A 20,064-nucleotide genomic window follows, 5' to 3' on the forward strand; every position below is an offset into this window, starting at 1 on the left:
AATAATTAAGATTACTCAATTTCTTAGTTATGACAAAAAATGAATCTTTCTTCCGAATCTTTTATCCTTAAAAAATGTAATATAAATTTGAAAAAGCACTTCTTGTCATTGAAGCAAGAATATAGCATTTCATTACATATTCTACAAAGCTTCAGGGCACTTAGCTAGTTGCTCAAAATGTTTTCATGCACTCCTCAGATTTACTCTAAAATGAGATTAGAAGGCAAATTTCAAAGGATTTATCATCCATGCCTCTTTGAAAAGAGCTGATGTGGTTTATTTTTTAATGGAGTTTCTTTCCCATTTAAAGTTTTCTATCGTATTCTATAAAATATATATAATTAGAATTATGTCAACTCCTAAGCTTAAAAATAAAATCTTGAATCCTACATGCATTGGTATATATCTACATGGACATGAGTTCTGAAGCCTTTTTGATGAATTTATGCAAGAAGTTGCTACTCTGAGACAACAGAAAGGCCATTCTGACTTGCCACTGAGTCATTAGGATACCTGACAAAGCATAACACGCTAAGTGTTCAACTTATGGAAAGATATACAAGGGTTTCTAAAAAATCAGTAATCCCTATCCTATAATAACATCATATTTCATAGCCCAGTAAATCACATGCAACTCAAGATAAAACAATATGCTTATACACTGAGATGTGAATGTGTCCTAGAAATGTATGAGCAATTCTGAAACAGGCAGTATTAGCACAACTATGAACACAGATTTTTAGAACTATAATGCAGCCAAGAAGGCAAAGAAATAGACTAAGTTTTCAAGATTCCCTCTTGTACTAATTGAAAAAGGAGTAAATACATACAATGATTCAGAAAATAATTAGTGCTAAGCATTCCCTTTACCTTTATATGATCATTGTAGATAACAATGATTCAGAAAATAATCAGTGCTAAGCATTCCCTTTACCTTTATATGATCATTATAGATAACACGGATTCAAAAAATAATCAGTGCTAAGCGTTCCCTTTACCTGCATATGATCATTGCAGATAACTATAACTGACCAACTATGACAGAATGAATCCCATTGGCAATTATAATCAACCACAAATCAACATGACTTTTTGTACCCTTTCTCCTGTACTCTGCCTGCAAAACCTCATTCTGTGAAACTCATCACCACAATGAAGTCAGGCTCCCTATAAATCTTCTGAGAATACAATTGTTCAAAGGCATCTGACTATGAGGAATTCTCCATTCCTTTACCACACTTGCTTTAAGATGTAAACCATATGGAGTATATTATACCACCTAATTTTCAATAACTTCAGAAGGCAATTCTAAAGTTTTAATGCAGCCTGTAATGCACATGTTTTGAACAAGGTTTTCTTAGTAATTCTTGCTTCTATACTAGTTCAAAGCAGCTAAAATTAGCTTTTATAGATCTTTTTCTATCTGAATCCCAGTATTTTTCCTATCCAAGTTCCTGGGCACCAGATAGGGTGTGCAAGTCTTACAAAATGACACTCTGCTCATCTGTTATAGCAGAGGGTGTTTATGTTAAAGTAGGTGCTTTTCAGACCTCAGAGCTATCAGCTAGACTCATTCTCTAAAATGCAATAGTGCCTTAAAAACCTGAAGCACTCAAGATTAGGACATTTCAGATCTTTTATTTCCCACATAGAATATTTTTTAAATTTAATAATGTTGACTCTAAGTAGCAAAAACCAATTAAAAGAATATAGTTGAAAATACTGCATTAGTTTTCAGATGATAAAAGACAAAAAGTGCACATGAACACTGGTATTCAGAAAAAATTCCACGAAACAGAAAAAGGATCATATATCCCTCCATTTTTCCAACAACCTATTAAACATAAGACAATGTCAACCTGTCTTGAAGAAGTCCAATATTCTGTGAACTGTGATTATACATTCTGAAACAAGATTAAGGAAAAAGTGTTTGAAGAGATAAAAATCCAGATTCCACTAGAAATTCTCCTAACAAGAGATAAGACTCAGAAAGTCTATAACAAAAAATAAATAAACAAACTTTGTATCCTTGTAGTTAATGGTACTGACTTTGTTTTCTGTTGGTTTTGTTATTATTATGGTCAGCAAGAAAATAAATTACATTCTCTTTTTTTTTTTTTAAGAGATGAGGTACAGTGGCAATTCACTGGTATAATCCCACAAACGGACCAGCATGAGGTTCTTGACGTGCTCTGTTTCTGACCTGGTCTGGTTCACCTCTACTCAGGGAACCTAGCAGTGCCTTCTCCTGAGAGGTCACCATATTCACATGAATAGAACCTTTAAAAGTACTCTTACAAAATTTATCTTGGAGATCAGTGAGGGTTGGACAAACCTCCTTCCTTTAGCCATTCTTAGAGTCAGATACACCCCTTACAAGGCGGGGTTCTCTCCTTTTGAAATCATGTATGGGAGGGCTCCCCCTATCTTGCCTAAGCTAAAAATATCCATCTAGCAGAAACAGACCAAGCCAACTCGTTACAGTACCTACAGTCTCTCCAACAGGTTCAAGATATCATCCAGTCACTCAGCCAGGGAGCACACCCTAATCCAGTTCCTGACCAAAGCAGGCCCTGCCACATTTTTCATCCCAGTGACCTGGTGTATGTCAAAAGTTCCCCAAAGAAGGACTCAATCCTGCTTGGAAAGGACACTCCCCCCATTCCCTTACACTAGGGGATGTGGCAGGAAACACCACCTGCATAATTAGCAAGGGGTATAAACTGTCTGCTTCTCCTTTTCAGGCTACATGTAAAGAGTCTCTACTTACTTCCCTAAACCCCTCAGTCTCCTACCATGCACCGAACAGTACTTGGCTGACCTGCACCTCAGGCCTCACCTACTGCATCAGTGGGACTGAACCTGGACCTGTCCTGTGTGTGTTTGTCCACGTGCTTCCCCAGGTCTACGTGTACAGCGGACCAGAAGGACAACTCCTCATCACTCCCCCTGAACTGCATTCCAGGATCCGCCAAGCTGTCCCACCCCTTGTGCCCTTCTGGCTGGCCTTAGCATAGCTGGGTCAGCAGCTATCGACACTGCTGCTCTTGTCCAGGAAAAACTGGACTAATGTCCCTATCTCATTAAGTAGATGCTGATTTAAGAAATCTCCAGTCAGCCATAAATATGTTACATACCAAGGTCAAATCCCTAGCTGAATTTGCTCTGACGAGGCTTAGATTTACTGTTCCTCTCTCAAGGAGGTTTATGTGCTGCTTTGGGAAAAAGCTGTTGTTTTTATGCTAACCAATCTGGACTCATAAAAGACATTCTTAAAAGAGTTCAAGAAAATTTAGATAAATGCCAACAGGAGTGGGAGAAGAACACCCCATGATACCAAAAGATGTTTAACTGGAGCTCATGGCTAACTACTTTAATAACTGGGCTATTAAAGTTATTAAGCTTTATTAAACTTAATGGGCTCCAGTTCGTCTTCTCCTCCTATGAGGCTTAATCTTTGGGCCCTGTATACTAAACCGGCTCCTTGCTTTCATAAGGCAGTGCATAAATTCTGTCAAACTTAGGTATCTCAAAAGCCACTATAATCCCCTTGTTGTAATGGAAGAGTCAATGCTTTGACTCTCCAAAAACACAAGTGGGGAATGTAATAACCTAGGCTGTGTTAGCCTAACTGACTCCATCTTGGCGGTAGGCTCCCGCTTGGCTTCTCCCTCCCTGCCTTGGCCCCCTCAGGTATATTACTGGGTCAAGCTGCACTCCAAGCTTTGAACCATTAAGAGTGGTTCACACTGGCCGGGCGAGGTGGCTCACGCCTATAATCCCAGCACTTTGGGAGGCTGAGGCAGGTGGATCACGAGGTCAAGAGATCGAGACCATCTTGGTCAACATGGGGAAACCCCGTCTCTACTAAAAAGTACAAAAATTAGCTGGGCATGGTGGCATGCGCCTGTAGTCCCAGCTACTTGGGAGGCTGAGGCAGGAGAATTGCTTGTACCCAGAAGGCGGAGGTTGTGGTGAGCCGAGATCCTGCCATTGCACTCCAGTCTGGGTAACAACAGCGAACCTCCATCTCCAAAAAAAAAAAAAAAAAAGGAGTGGTTCACACTGTTCACAGTACCTGTAACCACATTCTGCTTGGCAAGTCTATCTGCCATTGTGAACACCCTCCTTGGTGATTGATTGTAAAAATCAAGGAAAAGTTCCCTCTGCTACCCCCCCTTGATGATTGTATGGAAATACCCTTGGCAACCAACAATCCTGGGAATCTCCTGCCCCCTCGTTACCAGCTTCCTTATCTAACTTGCTTGTTCCCTTCTGTAAAATTCTGCTTCAGCTAAGCTCTCCCTCCCCTACCTAAATCAAGGTATAAAGGAAATCAAGCCCCTTCCTCCGGCTGAGAGAATTCTGAGCGTTAGCCAACTCTCATCTCTCAGTCACCAGCTAATTAATAAAGGACTCTTAATTTGGAACTCAGAGCGTGGCGCTTTCCTTCTAACTCGCTTGGATACAACAATGCCAAACTTAGTATGGACATCCAACCAGCACAGCATACTACAACCTGCAACTTCTGGGCTAAAGGGATCCTCTCCACCTCAGCCTCCCAAGTAGCTGAGACTACTGGCACACACCTGTACATTCTATTACCAATAATGTTAAATGTCAAAAAAAAAAAAACCTGAAAAATATAAACAGGGTAGAAAATTATAGCAAAGCAGAAATTCAATCTAAAATCTTAAACTCTCAATCTTTATATAAGGCAGTAAAGTCTCCTACTAAGAGAGAAATAGCAATTTTAAAAGCCAAATGTCTGGACACAGGAATAAAAGGAAAGCATTCTCATAAAACAAATGCATGATTTTAGAAACCTAGAGTAAGAAAGAAAATAGCCAAGCATGGTAGCTCACACCTGTAATCCCAGCATTTTGGGAGACCGAGGCAGGCAGTTGCTTGAAGCTAGGAGTTCAAGACCAGCCTGGCCAACATGGCAAAATCCCATCTCTACTAAAAATACAAAAATTAGCTGGGTGTGGTGGCACACACCTGTAATCCCAGCTACTTAGGAGGCTGGGGCACAAGAATCACTTGAACCCAGGAGGCAGAGGTTGTGGTAAGCTGAGATCGTGCCACTGCACTCTAGCCTGGGTGACAGAGCAATGTTCCATCTCAAAAAAAAAAAAAAGAAAGAAAAGCAAAGAAAAACACAGAAAAGGAAAGGAAAGAACTGCTACTTGTACCATATACAGTCAAAGTAGAAAAATAGGATAATCTGACTCATACTATTCAACCAGTGTCACTGCTCACTTTCCTCACTATCTAAACCCCAAAATTGAGGCTTAAGGGCAAAAGATAAAATAAAATATGAAGTTTTATTTGCCAAAACTGAGAACAGTAATAAACATTATAAATATTAAAATTAAATGTGAATATACACTTAAAATTTTAGTATATTCAGCTATTAAAACATATGAATCAAAAATAAAATCAAAATGCAAATTATAAATATTTTGAAGGATTTTTTTTTTTTGAGACAGGATCTTACTCTGTCACCCAGACTGGAGTATATTGGCACAATCTCAGCTCACTGCAACCACTGACTCCTGAGCTCAAGCAATTCTCCCACTTCAGCCTCTGGAATAGCTGGGACTACTGGCACATGCTACCATATCCACCTAAATTTTTTGTATTTTTAGTAGATGGGATTTTGCCATGTTGCCCAAGCTGAACTCCTGAGCTCAAGCAATTCACACGCCTCAGCCTCCCAAAGTGCTGGGATTACAGGTGTGAGCCACTGCTCCCAGCCCAAAAGCACTATTTTCTATTTCCTCTACCCATTATCAGAAGTATATATTAATAATAGAATATATTAATCAGACGTCCATACAGGCCAGGTGCAGTGGTTCACGCATGTAATCCCAGCGTGAACCACTGGGTGTAAGCAACCTCCCAGTCCTTACACCTCGGGAGGCTGAGGTGTAAGGACTACTTGAGCCCAGGAGTTTAAGGCTGCAGTGAGCTAGGATCCCACTGCTGTGCTCCAGGGCAATAAAGTGAGACACTGTCTCAAAAAATAAAAAGTCCATATAATGCAGAAAATAAGATTTTGCTATAATGTTTCATGTTCCCAAATATGCACAGTAAAAAGCTTTTCACGAATTCAATTTTAAAAACTAACACATGCAGCTTAAAGTCCTCATGGCTGAACTTACCGTCTTGTGACCGTTCTGGCAGGCAACATGTAGTGCTGTCTGCCCCATGGCATCCTCAACATCAACATCACTGACATGCTGCACAAGGTCATGGAGTAGTTCTGTCCGCCCATTCACAGCCAGCCAGTGTATCTGTGAAGCCATTTCATTACTTAACATTTGTGTAAGAGTGTTTTATACAAAAACAGCAGATAAATAATGTTATTTCTCAGCTGAGCATGATTTTCTCATGCAAATCTAAAGGTAATTTAAGTCCATGTAATTTTTCCCTTTTTAAAATTTCTTTAAATTTATGGGTTTGGGTTTTTCTAGAGTTGGGGTCTTGCTATATTGTTTAGGTTGGCCTCAAATTCCTGGGCTCCAGTGATCCTCCTGCCTCAGTCGCTCAAGTAGCTGAAACTAGGTTTTACATGAGGAAAATTTCTGTATCAAGATGCAGATTACACTACTACATATTTCAAAATCAAGAACTCAGTGGGGCTGGAAGTGGTGACTAATGTTTGTAATCCCAGCACTTCAGGAAGTTGAGGCAGGAGAATTGCTTGAAGCAAAGAGTTCAAGATCAGCCTGGTCAATGTGGCGAGACCTGTCTCTACAAAAAATTTTTTTAAATTAGCTGGGCATTGTAGCATACACCTATGGTCCTAGCTTCTTGGGAGGCTATGGTGGGAGGATCCCTTGAACCCACAAGTTTGAGGCTGTAATGAGCTACGATTATGCCACTGCACTCCTACCTGGGTGACAGAGTGAGACCCTGCCTCAAAAAAAAGAAAAATTGTTTTAAAATAACTCACAATGGTTCAAAATAATAAGTATGCCCAGCTCACAGTCATCAAATACTCTGCTTCTTAGATAATCCTGGACTCTATGCATAGCTTATCTCTGGAGAAAAGGTGTTAGATATTTTTCCTTTCTCAGAATCAAACATAAGTGAAAAAGTGGTTGACATAGCAATGCTATATTCCTTACTTCCTGTATTTTACAAGTAACACATGTATCTTACATCAATAAAAAAAAGGAGGATAAAAATATGCATAAAACACCTATAAGTCTACCACTCAAAGATAATCAATGTTAAAACTTTGGACTATGCTATCTACGAATTTTTCACAAGATTTTTTTTTTCTTTAAAAAGAAAATCATGAAATCCTTGTTTTAAAATGGCAAGTTTAATATATGCATCAGCCTCTTCTTCCCTAAACCTCACTGAAATAACAGGAAAGAGTACTTCCTTCAAGAATCCATAAAGATCCATAAAGATACAAAGAAGAGAACAGCAAGTTTCGGAAGCAAAGAAAATATATGATGTTTTTATCTTGTCAGATTACATTTGTTGACTTGTCAGAATGCTACCCCAGTATTAGACAAACCCCTCAAAAATGTGATTCAGATCATAAGACTCCCAAAAGGATCAAGAATCAATAGTAAGTACCATGCACCCCTTGAAAAGAGGTTGAAAGTTTATTTAATAAGATTTAGAGCCTCATATCTCTATCCCTCCCCAACTGTGCAAGACCACTAACAGCCCCTCCTCAATCAGATAGAATGCAAGAGGCTTGAAAACAGTCTCTAGGTAAGAGACACCAGGCACACTGAACCAAGAATACCACACTAAAAAGGGGAGATTAGTGCAAGTTTAAACACTGAATATTGATTTTACAAAGCAGTCTTCTCTAACCAGCACCCAGGCTGTTAACATCTTCCAGGCAGTTGGAAGAGTCTTCTCTGAGACATCTGACCAACTCAAGAGTAAATGCCTAAAGAAATCAATACTGAAAAAGTCCAAGAGGCAAATGCCCAAGGAGGTCACCCTACACTGAAGCTCCTAATGAACAAACCTCACTCCTGCTGACAGCCTTCAAATAGCTTTTTCCATTCCCATCAAACATTTGATAAATCCATCAAATTTGAAAAATACAATTTTTTTAAAGCAAAAGGTAGGGGGAAAAAAGAACCATGAATATTCAAGAAAAAACTATATTTAATACTGTCAGAGAGAGAACATACTGATTGCATCCCTGAAATGAGATCAGAATACTATTTTTTGAAAGAGACAAGGGAAAAAAAAACTCTTGGAAATTAATACTATGACAGAGAGATGCAAACTCATAAGAAGATTTAGAGACTTCCTTTGAGGAAGTCTCCCCCAAAGTACAAAGATAAATGAAGAAATGAGAAAAAGTAGGAAAAGTAAAGGGTTGGTGTGAATAGGTCTAATATTCAAATAATAGAGGTTAGGGGAAAAAATAAAACAGAGAAAGTCAGAAAAGGAAATCACGAAAGTAATAATTATGAATATTTCTCATAAGTTCCTATTACATGAAATTCCAGGTTGATAGGGTCTCAATACTATTATACAGACAAATGGACAAAATAAATCCAAAACAAGACATAATAATCATAGGATTTCAGAACACTAAGGACAAAGTAGATTCTATAAGTTTCTAGAGAGAAAAATCAAAACAGGTTTCATATAAAGAATCGACAATCAAAATAGTACTAAACTTCAAAACAAAGCTAGAAGACAACAAAGCAATGCTTTCAAAATTCTAAGGAAAAATGATGTCTCATCTAGATTGTCAGCTAACCTGTCAATTGCATAATCAGACAGACTCAAAGACTCAAGTCATATTCAAAGATGCAAGGTGGCAACACATATCCTATGCACCCTTTTTCTCAGGAAACTGTCCGAGTTGAGCTCCATCAAAGTGGTAGAACAGTTATCAGAAAAGACAGATATGAGACCCACATAACAAAGAACCCAAAACAAGAAAAAAAGCAAAGGAATGCCCAGGATGATGATGAGGAGACGTTCCAAACAACTGTGTGGCCAGACCTAGGTCCAACCAATCCAGCCAAGAGAGCACAAAAGTCTCCTTAAGAGACTCCTCCAAGACATAATCAAGGACATGAAAGGTACTGACTACATATTAAGAGGATATTTACAAAGCTGAAAGAGACTTTGGTAATAAATTAGTAAGTTACAAGAAAACATTAATAAAGATGCAGTAAGGCAAGAAACAGATATAAAAGACATACAAACTGGAAAAAAAATAAAAGCCTGGCACGGTGGCTCATGCCTATAATCCCAGCACTTTGGGAAGCCAATGCGGGTGGATGACCTGAGGTCGGGAGTACAGGACCAGCCTGGCCAACATGGTGTAATGCCATCTCTATTAAAAATACAAAAATCAGCTGGGCATGGTGGCATACACCTATAATCCCAGGTACTCAGGTGGCTGAAGCAGGAGAATCACTTGAACCCAGGAGACGCAAGTTGCAGTTAGCCTAGATGGCACCACTGCACTCCAGCCTGGGTAACAGAGTGAGACTCTGTGTCAAAATAATAAATAAATAAATAAAACTGTCTCTACGTGCAGAAAACCTGACTGTCTATGAAGAAAATCCCAAGCAATTTCCCCAAAATCCCCTAGAACTAATAAGTGAGTTCAGCAAGATTGCAAGATACATAATTGACATACAAAAACCAATTGCGTTTCTATCCAAACATGCATAAACTCAAATTAAAAATACGTCATTTACAATTATGCCAAAGAAATGAAATAGTTATATGCTTACCAAAACATGCACAAAAGCCCCACACTGTGCTGTATAAAATTCTAATCAAAGAAATCAAAGACCTAAGTAAGTGTGGAGATAATACTGTGTTTATGGATAGGAAGACTCAATCAACACAGTAAAAACAAGTCTGCCCAAATTGATCTACCAGTTTAAAGCAACTCCAATCAAAATCCCAGCAAGGTTCTTTTGTAGACATGGACAAGTTTATTCTAAAATTTATATGGAAAGGCAAAGGAACCAGAATAGCTAACACAATCTTGACAAAGAAAAATAAAGTGAGAGGAATTATTTATTCTACTTGGTATTAAAACTTACAGCTACAGTAATAGAGACAGTGTGGTATTAGCAGAGAGATTAGCAGAGACACATAGATCAGTGGAATGAATATAAAGTCCAGAAGTGGGTCCACACAAATATGCCCAACTGATTTTTGAGACATATGCAAAACCAAATTCATGCAGGTAGGACAACCTTTTCAATAAGCAGGGCTAGTACTGGACATTCACAGGCAAAAAAAAAAAACCTTGACCTAAGCCTCATATCTTATGCAAATATTAACTCAAAAGAGATCATAGACTTAAATGTAAAACACAAAACTATGAAACTTTTTTAAAAAAAAGGAGAAAATCTACAGAATCAAGGACTAGATAAAGAGTTCCTGATACCAAAAGCATGATCCATAATGCAAAAAACTGATCAATTTGGCTTCAAAATTAAATTTTGCTCTTCAAAAGACCCTGTTAACACCATTATTAAATACTGGAAGTCCTAGAGTAATCAGACAAAAGAAAGAAAAAAAGGACATTCAAACTAGAAAGATGTCAAATTATTCTTATCTGTAGATGATAAGATCTTGTATTTGGAAAAACCTACACTCCACCAAGAAACTATTAGAACTGGTAAATAGATAGGTCGCAAGATATGAAATCAACATACAAAAATCAGTGGCATTCCTATGGCAGCAGCAAACTACCTGAAAAAGAAGAAAGTAATCCCATGTATGACAGCTACAAATTAAATTCCTAGGAACCAACTTAACCAAAGAAGTGAAAGATCTCTACAAAGAAAACTATAAAACACTGATGCAAAAAACGGAAGAAGTACACACACACAAAATGAAAAGACATTCCATGTTTAAGGTTTGAAAAAATCAATATTGTCAAACCATCCATACTACTCAAAGCAATCTATAGATTCAATGTAATCTCTATCAAAATACCAATGATATTCTTCACAGAAATAGAAAAGATAATTCTAAAGTTTATATGGAATCACAAAAGATCTAGAATAGCAAAAGTCATCTTGAGCAAAAAGATGAAAACTGGAAGAATATCATTACCTGACTTCAAAGTACACTGCAGAGCTACAGTAACTAAAACAACATGATACTGGTATAAAAACAGACATACAGACCACTGGAACAGAACACAGAATCCAGAAATAAATCCACACATCTACAATGAACTCATTTTCTACACAGGTGCCAAGAATACACACTGAGGGTAGGGACAGTATCTTCAATAAATGGTGCTGGGAAAACTGGATATCCATACACAAAAGAATGAAACTAGACCCCTATATCTCTTGCCATATATAAAAATCAAATAAAAATGAATTAAAAATGTAAATCGAAGACATGAAACTAGTAAAATAAGACACTAAAATAAATCCTGGGGAAACTCTCCAGGAATTGGTCTGAGCAAAGCTTTCTTGAGTAATATCCCTTGAGTGAATTTGCTTTTGACTAAAAGCAAAAGTAACCAAAGCAAAAACAAAAACAGGATCACTTCAAGTTAAAAAACTTCTGCACAGGAAAGGAAACAATCAACAAAGTAAAGAACCTACAGAATGGTGGAAGATACTTGCAAACTATCCATCTGACAAGGGATTAATAACTAGAATATATAAGGAGCTCAAACAACTGTATAGTAAAAAAAAGAAAAAAGAAAAAAAATCATTCAATTAAAAAATGAACAAAAGATCTTAGAAACTTCTCAAAAGAAGATATATCCATGCCCAGAGTTATTTGCATTCAAATAAAAAAAAGAATATATACAAATGGAAAACAGGTATATAAAAAGGGGCTCAACATCCGTGATCATCGAAGAAATGCAAATCGAAACTACAATGAGGTATCATCTCACCCCTGTTAAAATGGTTTATATCCAAAAGACAGGCAATAACAAATGCTGGCAAGGATGTCAAGAAACAGGAACCCTCATACACTGTTGGTGAGAACATGAATTAGTATAGCCACTATGGAAAACAACTGCATTCTTGGACATGTATCCCAGAAAAAACAAAAACTTATGTTCACACAAAAAAATGTGTACCCTAACGTTTCTAACAGCTTTACTCATAATAGCCCCAAACCAGAAGTGATCCAGATGTCTTTCAATAGGTGAATAGTTAAACAAATGGTGGTACATCCACTACTGGATGGAATACTACTCAGCATTATAAAGGAGCAAACTATTGATAAGTATAACCTAGATAAGTCTTCAGGGAATATGACGAACAAAAAAAGCCAATACCCAAAGGTTCCATACAATATAATTCCATCTCTGTATCGTTCTTGAAATGACTAATGGAGAACAAATTAATGGCTGTCATGAGTTAGCCATGGGATGTGAAGGACAAAGGGAAAGGTATGGTTGCAAAAGGGCAACGACACCTATCTTTTGGTGTTAGAAATGTTCAGAATATTGACTATGGTGGCAAAAACCTACCATGTACACAGGTAATAAAACTAGATAGGTAACCTACACAGGTAATACAACTGAATAGAACTTAATATACATAAACATACATACACATACAATTAAAACTGAGGAAGGCCAGATGCAGTGGCTCACACCTGTAATCCCAGCATTTTGGGAGGCCAAGGCAGGCGGATCACCCAAGGTCAGGAGCTCGAGACCAGCCTGGCCAACACGGTGAAACCCCACCTCTAAAAATACAAAAATCAGCCAAGCATGGTGGTGCACGCCTGTGGTCCCAGCTACTCAGGAGGCTGAGGCAGGAGAATCACTTGAACCCAGGAGGTGGAGGTTGCAGTGAGCCGAGACAGTGCCATTGCACTCCAGCCTGGGCAACAGAGCGAGACTCTGTCTCAAAAAAATAAAATAAAACTGAGGAAATCTCAGTAAGATGGATTGTACCAATGTCCATGTCCTTATTGTAATATTATAATACAGTTCTGCAAAATTTTACAGAGGAAACTAGGCAAAAAGTGCAGGGGATCTCTCTGTATTATTTCTTAGAACTGCATGTGAATTTACAATTATCTCAAATTTTTTTAAAAAGTCAATCATTAACTACAGGGAAAATAAAATGTTATACAAGAAAAGAAAGCAACTATAGCCAACTATTTGGCTTAACTATAAATAGTTTTCACGTAGTCAAAAAAATAAAAACACACACCAAAAATGACCTAACTAAAATTACAGTGATTTTATTTAAAGGATTCAAGGGAAATGTGCTTATACACAACAGGATGGGAGGAGGAGTTGAAAAAGAGAACAATAATCTCATCTTCCAGAAAGTCAATAGATGATGCCTACAACCAAAAAAACCAAGAAGTAACATTTAGCATGCTATTTAGATATACAGCGATAACATTTTTAAATCCATTAAAATAGCTGAGAGAAGTTGTTTAGGGAGTGGGAAGTTGGGAGGTTGGGGAGGAAGGCCAAGAGACTGTTTTCTACAAGCCATGTAGAATATTTGATTCTTTAAATACATACATGAATAATTTTGTTAAATAAAAATTTTATTTTTACAAATTTTCTATTCCACCTCCCTTAAGTACAGGAGGGAAGGGAAGAAATTAACAGATTAAAAACATATGCAATTAAAGGAGATTATATTAACACTGAACACCTTATCATGCCTAAACTGGTTAGTGTCCTAAGGAAAGATCTATGTCATTTCTAGGGTTTCATAAGCCTCTGTTGCACCTACCATGTCACTACGCATCCTATCGATATTCAGAATACAGACTTTCCTTACAGAATAGATGGTATTATATTACTAATATATAACAAAATCTGAATTTTTACAGGAATTGTAAGATGCCATATAATCATCATGATTGAGTTTATTCTATAATAAGCCATTCAAAATCTTAGGAAAGTTGTTTTTCTATGCCTCACCCCCAAATTTTTTATCATAAAGGCCTTGAAAACCAGCATGGTAAGTAAATACTCAATATTATTCTTTATTCACAAATTAAAAGATTTAAAATATAAATAGTATTCAAAGGAATGTATAATTTAATAAATAAAACTTAACATCTTCTGCCATGATTTCAAAACAACTGCTCAATAGTCACATAATTCTATGTTATCTCTACTTCTAAAATTAATAATGCTCTATTAAATAATGACAATTTGGTTAAAACTCTAGGATTTCAACAATCTCTTCAGCAGTATCGCATACCACCTCCACGTGAATAAAAAATATATAAACCTATTTTTGCAAAGAAAGTGATATGGCAAAATGGCAAACACTACTTTATATCAAATGTAAGTCTAATAACAGGATAAAATGTTAACAATGATTATATCTTTGGAAGGCAGAAGCAAAAGAATTGCTTGAGGCCAGGAGTTCAAGAGTAGCCTGGGCATCAAAGCAAGACCCCACTGCTACAAAAAATCATAAAATATACTAACCAGGTGTAGTGATACACGCCTATAGTCCCAGCTACTTGGAAAGACGATGCCAAATAATTTCTTGTGCCCAAGAGTTTGAGGTTGCAGTGAGCTATGAACATACCACTACACTGCAGCCTCAGTGATTGTGGGACCCTGTCTCTAAAAAAAGGTTTTTTTAGGCCAGGCGCGGTGGCTCATGCCTGTAATCCCAGCACTCTGGGGAGGCTGGCAAGTGGATCACCTGAGGTCAGGAGTTCAAGACCAGCCTGGCCAACATGGTGAAACCCTGTCTCTACTAAAAGTACAAAGTTTTTTTTAAAAACTGTGATTATCTCACAGAGTGCAAGGCATACAGGGAGTGTTCATTCCCTTTGTTATCTTTTTCTTCCTTTCTGACTAACCATCTAATTCTACAATAAACATATTAAAAGTACTTAAAAGAACGTAATGAAAAACAGCTCTCCAATAATGAACACATAACACACCTCAGCAGAGATGCTCCTAAGAAGTCCCTGTAAGTCAGTGACAAAGGCTAGGAAAATAAGTTTCAAAATAAATGAAAGTCATAAACTTAAAAAGGAGAAAAGAGAAATATGGTGAGCCATAACTTGCCTTAATTTAGCTAACACCTGTTTTTTTAATATAGCTTAAAACTTTATCTCAAATCATTCTGTACCTTCTTAACCACTAAACTTGCAGGCCAAGAGTGGTGGCTCATATATAATCCCAGCACTTTTGGAGGGTGGGACAGGTGATCTCTCGAGGCCAGAAATTAGAAACCAGCCTGGCCAACATGATGAAACCCCATCTCTACTAAAAATATAAAAATTATCTGGGCATGGTGGCACACACCTGTAATCCCAGCTACTTGGATGGCGGAGGCATAAGAATTGCTTGAACCAGAAGGCGGAGACTGAAGTGAGCTGAGATTACACCACCACACTCCAGCCTGAGTGAAAGAGCAAGACTCTGTCTCAAAAAAAAAGTAACTTGCAGAAACGCTTGTACTACATTTTGCCTTACTGTCCCATTCAATATCATTTTCTAAAATGTACTTTTAAAATATCAAATAACACTGATAGCACTTACTGCTGTAAGGCCTTCGTTATTACAAATGTTGACATCAGCGCTATATTCTAATAATTTACTCATACATTTCTTCTGCCTGAAAAGAAAAGACAGTCATGGATCACTGTTACTAAAAAAATATTCAAACAACAATTAATTTACTGAAATGGTAACTACAATCAATAACAGCTGATGACATCAAAACCTATCTTTATCTGTAATATCACACCATATCTGCAATATTTAAACAAACACTATTTGATATAAAATACAAAACTGCTTCTGTGACTCAGAGATAACAGTATAAAACAATGTCACAATCAGGTTTTCATATCACTGGGACAAATCATCATTCGAACTGCAGAAAAATTTCTAGTATTGGCTAAGTTTATGAAATAGTAATAGTCATTAGAAATATAACAAAATATAAGACTAATGGAAGGGAAATGGATAGAGAAAAATGATGTCTCAACATTATATCCTACATTCTTGACAGCAAAATATTTAAAAGATAACACAAAAATGTTACAAAAACGTAATCAGAATTTCAATAAAATGCATGTCTAGGAATCCCTCTGCTTACTGGGGGTGAAAAGGGTGATGCATAGACTCATTATTTTTTCCATTATTTGTATTGTGGTAAAATACATCTAAAATTTGCCATCATAACCATTTTTAAGTGTACAGTTCACTGGCAAATAGACCAGTGAGTAAATAGTAATATATACAATATAGTGTATATATAATACATGTGTATTGTATACATATGATATGATGTAAGAAATATAGTAGTAATATAATAAGAGGTTGATGCAAAAGTAATGGCAGTTTTTGCCGTTACTTTCAATGGCAAAAACCGCCATTACTTTTGCACTAATCTAAATCGTATGCTATACACAGCATATGGTATATATTGGTATATATAGAGTATATTTTATATATACATATTACTATTTATTCGACTAGATCATAAACATTTTCATGCCATCCATGGATTATATCATATTTCTTTAATCAACTCAGTACTAAGCATAGCCATGCTCATAGCTCTCAATAAAACTTTTGATTATTAATATTCAATATTATAAGTCAATAGGTAAAATTCTCATTGATTGAATACAACTTTTAAGAAAAAAGAACTGGCAAGTTACTTTTCTTGCTTTGATTTTTGTACTTGTAATGAAGTTGTATGTCATTTAAAATTAGCATTATAATCAAAGAAATGGAGGAAAATAAAGCTCAGGTAAACTTTCAAAATCAAACATTTACAAAGTTCCTTTGTCTAACACACTGTTAGGAAAATCTTAAGAAATATATATTCAATAATCATAAGACCACAGATGAGATAGTCCCATTAAAATAAATGCACTGTTTAAATGTGTGTTCATGTGTCTATACCAGCATGGGTGGATTTCTAAAACCTTTCAGATGCCTATCATGGACCACTGGCCTAAAGCCAATAATGCCAAAATAAATTGTTAGTTAGGAATGGGCCAGAGAAGTAGACCCAAAAAAGTGTTTAGGGTAGGGGTTGTGGAAGAAAAGCAGTAATCTATAATGCTTCCCCTTTCAAAAATGAATTTCAAAAGGCACAGGGCAATATCAGAGAGAAATATATCCTATCTTTCTTATTGAACAACCATTATTACTACTTTCCAGATCTGAATAAGCCAAATCAACCCAATAAATGAGCGGCTATTTTGCTAACAGGAACTAAAATATTATGTAATACATGGGCCCTACCCTTTATGAGCTCACAATCACCTAAAAAAATAAAGAAAAATTCTTCTTTCAAATCTGACCAAAATGCAACTAAGAATACACAACAATTTCAAAGCCTCTCTTTTTAACATTCTCACATAAGCATGAGCAATGCTGAATCACCCTGTACAAGGAAGCAACTACATTTCTGCTCAGATATTGCACCAATTATAGGGAAATTATGGTAACCCAAATGACACAGGGACCAGTCACCTAAGTGCTCTGTTGAAGCTTAAGGGGGATTCTTTTAGAAAGGAGGACAATCCAGTACAGCACTAATGGCAAAGAGAAAAATGCTAAAGCAGGCCAAGAGAAATATAGTAGCCATCTGATGACAGCTGAGGGAACAAAACAAAAAGCTGGCCCCAAAACACAGACAGACCAGCAAAATGGGCAGGATTCTACTATGACTTCTACTTCAGTATGAATAAATGTGAACTCATAAAGAAATTATAGTAAAAAGCTATTTCTGAAAACATCAGCCACTACAGGAAGTACTCAAGTCACTTAGCAAACACTGAGCACCTCTAAGTTGTACAAGGCTTCCACTAAATAAATAATAAAAACCAAAATATTTAAGTATTAAATGTCAAGAGTAATCTTTATAGAAATAGAAAAGCATGCAAAGTAAAGAGAGGCTCAAGGATTCTTTTTATTCCTTTTCTTCTTGCTGAATGGCTATGTGAATCTGCCATATTTCTTCACCTTTAAAATATAATGGTCTTCAATTACTGTTGACAGAAATAGTGATCAAAACTATTTACTTTCTCTGTGCCACTTTATTCATTTCTGAAAAACAGTACATGAAAATTCTTTTTAGCAGATCAAGAACATCCTGTCTTTCAAGTCTCACACTGGTTTTATGACTAAGTTGCCTACTGAAATGACAGCAGAGTTTTTAATCCCTGCTCTGCGCTAATCTCTCTTTTCATTAACAGTTGTTGAAACAGAGTACTAAGATATTTTCCTACATGTAACCTTTTCAAGACCTTTGTCACTACCCTATCAACACTTGGGATAATGTACTTAGACCTGAGATCAATTCAGCAAGGGAATGAATGATTTACTCTATGACCTCGGGTGTAACACACTACAAGATACCTAACATGGCTAATTATAAAAATAACTGTTTATTCAACACATTGTTACCTATGAGAACAGTGGACAATTAACCTGGCTCACATGCTAAATCAGGAAATGGGGCAGATCAGATAAGGTCAAAGAAATATGCCTTTCCCCTCTCCAACCTAGGCACTATTATATTTGCCTTTTTTGTTGTTGTTGTTCTATTTTAATCTTTACATGCAAAAATTTGGCCTCAGATTGATGTAATGGACAATTTTAGCTCCATATCCATCTTATTAGGCAGCTAATACAAGTATCTAGAAGCATAGTTCTGAATGGGAAACAAAAATATCTTCAAGAGTAATAGAAAAAAAGACACAGTGCACTTGTACACCGTATCCATAGAGACGTTTTTTTTGGTTTTTGTTGTTTTCGTTTTCAGACAGAGTTTCTTCTGTCATCCAGGCTGGAATGCAATGGCACAATCTCCACTCACTGCAAGCTCGGTCTCCCAGGCACTCAAGCAATTCTCATGCCTCAGCCTCCCAGGCTCAAGCAATTTTCACACCTCAGCCTCCCAAGTAGCTAAGCTTACAGGCATGCGCCACGATGCCTGGCTAATTTTTGTATGTTTAGTAGAGACAGGGTTTGCCATTTTGGTCAGGTTGGTCTTAAACTACTGACCTCGGGTGATCCACCCGCCTGTAATCCACCCAAAATGCTGGGATTACAGGCCCGTACTCCATAGAGAAGTATCTGTTTGAAAGGGTTTATAAAACATCAGTTCTTCAAGTCCTGAATCAAAAACTACTTGTTTTCCTTTTAAATATAATTCCAATCATTTTAGTCTGATTTGTCAGACCAAATAAAAACTAATGATAGCACTAAAAGGAGTAAGCTGCCCTACTATCTAGGAAGATTACTCTGGTACAGTTCATCCACAAATAATTACAAATAAACTGTGTACAATGTATTAAGTCTGTGTATAATTCCATTAATAAAATTATCTAAACAAGCAATTTGCAAAGTGAGCCATGGAGTTAGGAGTGACAAAAGATTAGCAGGAAAAAAAGCACACTAAAAAAGAGATGAAAATTATGCTTTTCAGAAAATACAATGTCACTGTAATACAAGTAATAATGAATTTCCACATACTAATTTTCAAGAAGAAATTAGTGAGCAATCTAATGAATTACTAAATATGATAGCTTTTTAAAAATTCAATACAATGACTCAAGATCCACTATAAAGAAGAACAATCTCATCAATATCTTTGAGAGACAAAAAAAATTATAGAAAATAAAATATGCACATCATTATTGTAGTTTTTCTCAAGGTAAATATTGGGGGTATAGGAGGAATCATCAAACCAAGGCAAACTGCATTGAATAACTGATAATACAACTTCAGCCACTTAAGAAAACTAAATAGTTACCCATTTCTTGCTGCCAAATGAAGGGGTGTACAGCCTGAAATATCTTGATAGTTAGGATTTGCTCCTTTCTTTAACAGCAAAACCAAGCATTCCACTGATCCACAACTACAACAACATTAAAAGACAGTTAAGATACATCCAATGTACAGCCATATTTGATATAGTTTAATTAAAAAACAAAATATTCTATTAAATACATTTTTTTTGTTGTTGTTTTTGAGACAGGGTCTCACTCTGCTGTCCACTCTGGAGTACACTGACACCATCACGGTTCACTGCAGCCTTGACCTACTGGGCTCAAGCAATCCTCCCACCCAAGTAACTGAAATTA

At 36.6% G+C, this 20,064-nt stretch overlaps 1 protein-coding gene across 20 annotated transcripts in view; it reads right to left on the bottom strand.

The window, feature by feature from the left end:
* HACE1 (HECT domain and ankyrin repeat containing E3 ubiquitin protein ligase 1) overlaps positions 1-20,064 on the bottom strand; it is a 100,966-nt gene that overhangs the window by 70,631 nt on the left and 10,271 nt on the right. For 11 of the 20 annotated variants that reach the window (XM_078369885.1, XM_035296407.3, XM_035296405.3 and 8 more), the window contains 3 exons: positions 19,734-19,838; positions 15,494-15,569; positions 6,168-6,299 (listed from right to left, as the gene is read on the bottom strand). In XM_078369885.1, the coding sequence (XP_078226011.1) occupies positions 6,168-6,280 (113 nt within the window). In that variant the 5' untranslated portion in view covers positions 6,281-6,299; positions 15,494-15,569; positions 19,734-19,838. The remainder of the gene's footprint in view (positions 1-6,167; positions 6,300-15,493; positions 15,570-19,733; positions 19,839-20,064) is intronic. The other 9 variants (XM_078369880.1, XM_078369879.1, XM_035296408.3 and 6 more) reach the window with 2 other exon arrangements.

Source organism: Callithrix jacchus, chromosome 4 (genome assembly GCF_049354715.1).
Source record: "Callithrix jacchus isolate 240 chromosome 4, calJac240_pri, whole genome shotgun sequence".
In the NCBI taxonomy this organism is placed as follows: Eukaryota; Metazoa; Chordata; class Mammalia; order Primates; family Cebidae; genus Callithrix; species Callithrix jacchus.